At 46.3% G+C, this 7,866-nt stretch overlaps 1 protein-coding gene across 3 annotated transcripts in view; it reads left to right on the top strand.

The window, feature by feature from the left end:
• The first annotated feature begins 3,909 nt into the window (after window positions 1–3,909).
• PFKP (phosphofructokinase, platelet) overlaps window positions 3,910–7,866 on the top strand; it is a 93,720-nt gene continuing 89,763 nt past the window's right edge. For 2 of the 3 annotated variants that reach the window (XM_075922709.2, XM_075922710.2), the window contains exon 1: window positions 3,911–4,343. In XM_075922709.2, the coding sequence (XP_075778824.1) occupies window positions 4,250–4,343 (94 nt within the window). In that variant the 5' untranslated portion in view covers window positions 3,911–4,249. Of the gene's footprint in view, window positions 4,344–7,866 lie in introns of all 3 variants that reach the window. The other variant, XM_075922711.2, reaches the window with a different exon arrangement.

The following is a 7,866-nucleotide window of genomic DNA, read 5'->3' as shown; positions in this document are numbered from 1 at the left end:
ATGGTCAGTGGGTTATTAGTTTTCCATTTATATATAACATGCCATCTTTTGTATGTATGTGTGTGTGTGTGTTCTTACATCCTTACAACCATGTTTTAGGTGGAGTATGTCAGGCCTGAAAAGAGTTGCTGACAGAGAGCTGTGAATTACCAATAGTGGGTTTTTTTGTTAATAGAGACAGATAAGGAGATATCCATAGTCTTGTCTCACCAGCTGCCCTACAATTATATCTGGATTGCTCCTTTTCTTGCCTTTTCTCATGTCTTCTTTCGTGCTGATCCATATACCTGAACAGCCTCACACCTATTCTTTCCTCATTTTTCTTAAACTCCTCTTTTCTATGATTCAGTCCTGGTTGTCCTGGTTTGATTTTTATTGCATTGTATTTCAGTGGCTTGTTCTTCCCATAGAAGAAACTTTGTTTTGGTAGAGAACTTTGTAAAGCTCTGTGTTTGTAAAGTACTGTGGACACCTATGGCCCTATACACATATATAATGAAAATGGACTATTATTACTGTAGTTGGAGGACAGCATGTTTAAGTGGGAGTTGCACAGCAAATTGAGGATTGGCCAGGATACACTATATTTTCTGTTACAGTAAGGATCAATTTAGAACACTTAAGTACTGCAAGTACTTTGATGAGTAACAATTGGAAGGCCTAGTGAATTAGCTGATTTAAGACCAGTGAGAGAGTTCCTTGTTTGTTTCACAGAATCCCTTTAAAGTTATGAGCTTACAAATCACAAAACAAGACTTCTTTTCTCAGTGTCAGTGTGTGAATATTATTGTGTGTTATGCATTTGTACCCAGATCCACTGAGATTATATTGTTTCTGGATATTTATTGTTAAACAATAAACAACCTTCAATAGTATGCCAGAAATAAAGAGAGATTACTGAGGACTGAGTTTCTTGGAAGTCAGAAAGCATATCAAAGCAGCCTCGGGCACAAACAGCTCCACATCCTTTATTTATTATTACTACTGTCAACTTTATTTTAGTGTCCTAATACTAACAACAAAGTAAAATCCTTCCCTAATGAGAAGTTAAAGACAAAGAATAACAATACCAAATAATGAAATCAATGAGATGAGCAGCTGTTTCTTAATTTAAGAAAAGACAAAAAAAAATCCTACCACCTGTTATGAGATACATTCCATTATTTACTAGACAGGACAGTCTGAGAAACCACTGCTTTCTGAGAAACAACAATGTCTGACTACCAACGTCTGATTTATGGTGAAGATTTTCAGCCTAATAGTTTGCAGGAGTTGCATATTGCCCTAAATAAAACAAGAAACATGCACAAAACAAATATTAGGCACCTAATCCAAAGCCACTGGTGTTAATGATTGGAAAGATTCATACAGAAAGCTCCCCAGCTGGTATAAAATGTCATAATGTTGCTGACTTCAATGGAACTGTGACAGTTTATACCAGCTGAAGATATTGGGTGTTGGATCAGGCCTATTAAGACAATATGGACAAAACATTTGAATTGTAAACATTTGAATGGCTTAGCGTCAAAGTTCTCAATCCAAATATTTTTAAATTTTAAATTTAAGTAATTACTGTGGAACTACTTTCATGGGCAAAGGTTTGTGGAACTGGCCTGTTAGCTCTTTTGTGCAGAAAAGTGCACTCCTTTTCACACACAATTAATTTTGCATATGAGTTGTTTCGCAGTTAATGTATAATGTATTTGTAGGTCTGGGATACTTACAAACACCAGTGTACATGAGTAATTCTACTCATGAAAATGCTCTCATTGAATTGATTGAGATTACTACATGGCTGTGTCTAGACTGGCCAGTTTTTCCAGAAAATCAGCCACTTTTCCGGAAAAACTTGCCAGCTGTCTACACTGGCCGCTTGAATTTCCGCAAAAGCACTGACGATCTCATGTAAGATTGTCAGTGTTCTTGCAGAAATACTATGCTGCTCCCGTTCGGGCAAAAGTCTTTTTGCACAAAACTTTTGCGCAAAAGGGCCAGTGTAGATTGCCCAGATCGCGAATATGGCGATCGGGGCTTTTTTGCGGAAAAGCGTCCGTGCCAATCTAGACGCTCTTTTCCGAAAATGCTTTTAACGGAAAACTTTTCCATTAAAAGCATTTCCGGAAAATCATGCCAGTCTAGACGTAGCCACATGAGTATAGATTCTCATATATGTAAAAAGGTTCCAGGATCAGGGCCTCTGTTTACAAAGCACCAAATTTAGGATGTGCATACACATCGAATAAACCCAATAATTTTCATAGTAATTAAGGCATAGGATTGGGATTTAACATATGAATTTTGTTTCTGACTTCCCGCATAACTTTGATGAGACTCAGCCCTTGATCCTACAAACACTCTCGCTCATTCTGATCTTCAATACATAAATTGTTGTCATGGAAATGGAACAATTCATGTGCATAAAAGTAAGCATATAAATAAAACTTTGCAGCGTCTGGATCTTAATCTACCTCTGTGATCAGGATAATTATACTACAGTCTTCCATGGGGTATTGTGATAATTAGTTTTAAAAAAGAATTATGGATAAATTATTCACTAGGTATGCATCCATAAATTATTCATTCACGATGGAATAAAAACAAATAACAAAATCATCCCTCAAATATTCAATGTGGATATTACCAAAAGAGGGTTTTTTTTACTCTCATTCTCCTGATCTAAGAGCAAAAATGGGAAAAAAGAGAGTATTTTAAATAGATATTTTTTCAGTTCCCCATTTCCGTTTCTGTGACAAAGCCCCATCCTTTGTTTTCTTTATTTAAAGAGTATACATTTCAGGTCACGAACTTCCTATGGCTATGTATGTGTGCAGCACCTAGCACAATGGGACCTTGATCTCAGCAGGAACCTCGAGGAGCTACTATGATACAAATAAATAATACTCAGATGTTTACAGTGCCTACTGGCAGTGAAATAACAACCACCTTATAGACAATGCCAGTACCTTAATAATTTGTGCAAAACATTTTCAGAGAAATTTGAACCAAAAAACACAAAAAGACAAAACTGAAGCCTCTAAAGAGATAGAGTTCCCCTCACTGCCCTTCTCTAATGGAATGGCAGGTAATGGTGGCTTGCTTGTAGAGACCAGCAGTTCCTGCTTTTAGGGTTGCAGAAAATGACCCAAGTGCCTACTGTAACCAAAGTAGGATGGATCTAGATCAAAGGGAGATGAAGGTATTATGTGCCACATAGCTGTAGCCTGCTCTCAGGGTACAGCCGCTAAATGCCTATCCTGTTCCACAGGGGTATTGTGATAATTAGTTTTTAAAAAGAATTATGGATAAATTATTCAATAGGTAGGGGTTCTCCGGGTATTGCTGCACCCCCGGCTGGAGGTGCTTACTATCACCCACATTGTTTACAGTTTGGTTCAATGGATCTCAACACTTCCACTATACAAATTGTTCCAGCACCCCTCTACTGCCCATCCTTTTTTTGCCAGACCATGCAGGGCAACAGCAGGGAACAGCGACCCCAGGGTCCCAGGACAGGCCCAATCCACTTTCCTCCATTCAGCACCTGCAGGCAATGCTAGGCCTGACTGCTGCGCAGGGCTGGCCTCCAGCAGGGGGAGTTGGGGAAAGGAACCTCACTGTGCAGTTTCCTCCTTCTGCGGCTTTGCCAGAAAATCAGCTCACTCCCTCTTGCTCTAGTCAGCACCCTGTCTGGGGTAAGGAAAGGAGGGGGCCGCCTCTGCATCCCACCCCCTTTTTGCCACCCATCCCTCCCACCTGCGGGCTCCTCCATCACTGCCCCCCTCCCCCGCCTGCGCCCTCTCCCTTCACCCAGGCTGCAGCATCCCAGCCTGCTGCCCCGCCCGCTGCAGGCTGCCGGGCGCCTTGGGTGGCGCACTTGCTCTCATTGGCTTCTCGCCCTGCCTTTCAGAGGGCGGAGCAGCAGCCGCGGCGCGGAGGGACTGAGCCGGGGGTAGCCTGGTTGCTCAGCGCAGAGCTATCCGGGCTGGGGCGAGAAGCACTGGGAGCAGGCGGCTGGAGCCGGAGCAGTAGCAGCACCAGCAGCGGCGGGCGTGGGATGTGAAGGCTGCGTGTCTCCTGCTTTTTCTCGGCGTATCTTATGCTGTAGCGTTTCTCTTCCGGCCCCAGGGCAGAGCCCCCGCAGCCCGGGGCTCCCTCCGGCGCCGCCCAGGGACCACGCTCACTCCCTTCATCCCCCAGCCGGGCCGGGGAGCCGCAAGGCCGGCGGCTTGCCCCCTCCCCTCTCGGCACCATGGCGGACCAGCCGGCGGATAAGAAGTTCTTCGAGAATCTCTCGGGCGCAGGGAAAGCCATCGGGGTCCTGACCAGCGGCGGGGATGCGCAAGGTGACTGCGCGTGGGGAAAAGGGCTGGGGGCTGCATTGGGCAGCGAGGATATGTGGGCGGGGCAGTACGAGTGGCGGTGTAGTGAGTGTCATGTGGGTACATTTGGGGGGGCAGCAGGGAAGAGGGGCGAGCGGGTCTTTCCGTGGACCAGGTGGCATTGGCACTGGGGGCAGGGTGCTCGTGGGGCTGTGGAGTGGGCATGGGTGGGAGGTGCAGGGGGACAGGGGAGCAGTGGGATGGGTAGGCAAAATGCACACTGGGGCAGGAACACGTTGAGTCTGGGCACGGCGGCATGGAGGTGGGGGGCAGATGGGACACTAGTCGTGCAAGGTACAGTAGCTGGCAAGGTGGGCGAAAGGTGGCCTGTTTCCTTGCAGTCCCACAGATTTCGGGCTGCTCTGCTGAGTCTTTTTACCCAACCTCCGCGTCTGGGCTGGGAACGTGCCTAAAGAGGCAGGGCGGCAAGTAGCTCCGCTCATCCTCCCTCCCTCCCTCGTCACATTTTCAAACGTGTGACCTCTTCTGAGCCAGCTTTCTGCCGGGCAGGGTTCCACAAGCTCCAGTAGCTTTATCCCCAGGACGTCTTCTCCTTTCAGGGGATGGCAGGGAGAGGGGAAGGTCGTGCCCAAAATGTGTGAAGAGGAAGATGAGGGGACTTGCTGCATTGCACCTAGGAGGGGAGCTGCCTGCCCCTGGGACAGTGCCAGCCCTCGCCTTTCACTTTGCTCTCCGGCACGACTCACCCGGAGGAGTTTTGCATTCATGGCAACGGTTTAGGTGGCTCATACCCGTGCAGCATTAAGCTGCAAACATCCTTCGCGGCCTTCGAGCGCTAACCGTCCGTGGAGTCCTTCCACAGCACGAGTAACAGGGTTTTAACGTGAGAATTAGACACCAAGGACCTAAAGAAATTGAATCAAAAGGTGACCAGGAAACAGGGGAACTGACCGATTGAACTTTACTAACCTGGCCATGAGATCCCCTCTCAGACTTCCTCCCTCGTCACCCCCCAAAAATTAACGTATATTATTAACAGTTCCTGCCCTGGGTTGGTAAAGGGGCTGTGATGATGGGTAGTATTTAAATGCAAAGGACTCGAGCCTCTTCTCTAGAAGGAGAATTATCTCGCTCTTGTGTCACGCTGCCATCATTGCCTGGAGCCTTCTCTTTGGCGACATTAGTTTTGCCGCAGCTCCGTGATAGTTTTGCTGCAGCGCGCTGGGAAATAGTAGCAGATCAGGAGCTTTTCCGTGGGGGGAGGGGAGGGTGCAGTGGATAATCTGTATTATCCTTTGCGATAGGGACCGGCCCTGTCCGCCAGGCTTTCACGTGGATACGGAGGAAGAGAGAAGCATGGCTCCTGCAGACGTGCGTGTCTGGGGTGGGGGAGTGGTGAGATAAGAGTGCCCCCGGGGGTGTGTAAAGGTTTGGAGGGGCAGGGATTAGTTCTCCCCTTCACCCTTCAAATGTATGTGTAAGGAGAGACTCTCGTTCCCCTTCCCTTTGATAGGTGTGTGTTTGGGGTACGGGGACCTGGCCTGTCTCCCCTTTCACCCGTCGCCTCCCTCCCGTTCCTAGTGCGCATGAGAATGCTAGTATGCATGGACCAGTGTCCTCGCTCGCTCCCCGCCTCTAGTGCGTACGTGATCTGCGGCCAGGCGTGGCGGATTCATTTGTGCGTCATATCTCTGGTGAAGAAGCATCTTTCCCTCTCTTCCCGGGGAGTAACGGGGTGTCCTGCGGTTTTACCTGGGATTAGCAAACAGTTAAACTCCTTTCCAATCGGGGCAGAAGGGATGTGCCAGACCATAGAACGAGGCGAGCAGGCGGCTTCCCTTAACAATCAGCCCCTGGCTCGGTTCCTCTCGCGCTCGCCTGCCCCAATACGGTTGTATCCGTGTGTGGGGCGGGGAGTCACTTCCATTGCGAAACTCCTAGCTGGCTATCGGGGCACCTGAGCCTCTGCATCGCCATGTTCCTTTGAAACTGCGATAGTGCATTGCCCGCAGCCGCGTAGCAAGCGAGTCCTGCGAGAAGCGGGGCTCTGCCTCTCGCTTCCGCATGGCTGCGGATTATATAACGCCAGGGCAGCAGCAGTGTCTCTCTCTCTCTCTCTCTTTTTTAACGTGTTACATCGCTGTCGCTGCCGGGTGCTACACTGCAGCATTTAAACGGCTTTCCACAGTGAAGCAATCCGCTCTTGATTCGATTATCTGCAAAGGGTAGCAAAACAGGGGAGGAGCATTTGGCGAGTCCTGCTCCACCGGCCTGACTGTTCTGTAAAGATTTGGCTGGCGGCCCGTATGTTTTGTAGGCAAGATCGTGTCATTTCTTTCATGACCACAGCGACTAAGTCCCACCTTAGGGCATGAGTGTCTCTATCTTTTGCATATCAAGAACATCATTGTTGCCCTTAACTCATTTACATAACTGGGTTGGGCTCAGTTCAGACGACTTTAGTATGCAACCTCCATTCTGCACCACGTCCTGGAAGGGGAACTGAATACAGGAGGACTATGAGTCATGACCTTTCAAGGTCATTTTTACTGCATGGGGCAAAGTGTAATTTAGAGAGAATAATGAGGTTTGTAGGTGAGAGGGTTTCGACTAGCCAAGTAGATTAACAGTTTTAAAAGAACTATGTTGTACAAAGTAGTCCTGTTTTAAATTAGGATTTTCTGTTCTTTAATTGATTTTCCATCCCCCATTTACTTTAACTTCTTGAATATTCATAATACAGATCTATTTCTACAGGAAAGAGGAATGGCTATCATTACAGGGAAACCTGTTTTCTTGGCTGCACTGTATGATGGCTTCTTTTTTCCCACTCTTAATCTGTATTTTCACTGAAGCAGCAGGTAGCAGCTGCCTACACTGTTCCACGCAGGTGCTTGACATACAATCTAAGTTCAAGAATTTACTACTTTTGATGTTTTTGTATTTTTAATAATTTAAAAGTAGTTATTTTTAAATGAAAAATATACAGGTCTTCTCTGTTTAAAGCAGATGTTAGTGTTCAAAATGTGACATTCTTAAATATACAATAGTTAATCTCCTTAAGGATTTTTTGGTGTGTATATAGTACTATGAATCCAAGATATTTACATTTGTATTAATACACATACACAGCTCCCTTGAAATGATCAGGCTTTAATCATTGTATTTACAATATAGATGTACTTTCCACCATTTTGTGTGGTGGATTTAAGCAGTATATTGGGGATTTAGTGTAAGTGAAAAAGCTAAAAATAATTTGTGTCTGCAAAGTGTAGCCTGTGTTTCAGTACTACAGTTTTGGCCATCCTCCTGTTAAATGAGAAAACAAATCCAGTAATTAAGATATGCAACTTCAGCTACGTGAATTGCACAGCTGAAATCGAAGTACCTTAACTTGCCGCTATCCACTGTGCAGGGATGTAAAAGGGAGAATATTCTCCCTTTGACTTCCCTTACTCCTCTTGGAAGCAGGACTACCGGCATTGACCAGAGTGCACCTCTCAGTTCAAATTAGAGTGTCTTCACT

This window comes from Pelodiscus sinensis, chromosome 2 (assembly GCF_052426305.1).
Source record: "Pelodiscus sinensis isolate ZL-2025 chromosome 2, ASM5242630v1, whole genome shotgun sequence".
Lineage (NCBI taxonomy): Eukaryota > Metazoa > Chordata > Testudines > Trionychidae > Pelodiscus > Pelodiscus sinensis.
The sequence above is the reverse complement of the archived record's forward strand: the minus strand, read 5'-3'. Positions and strand labels throughout refer to the sequence as shown.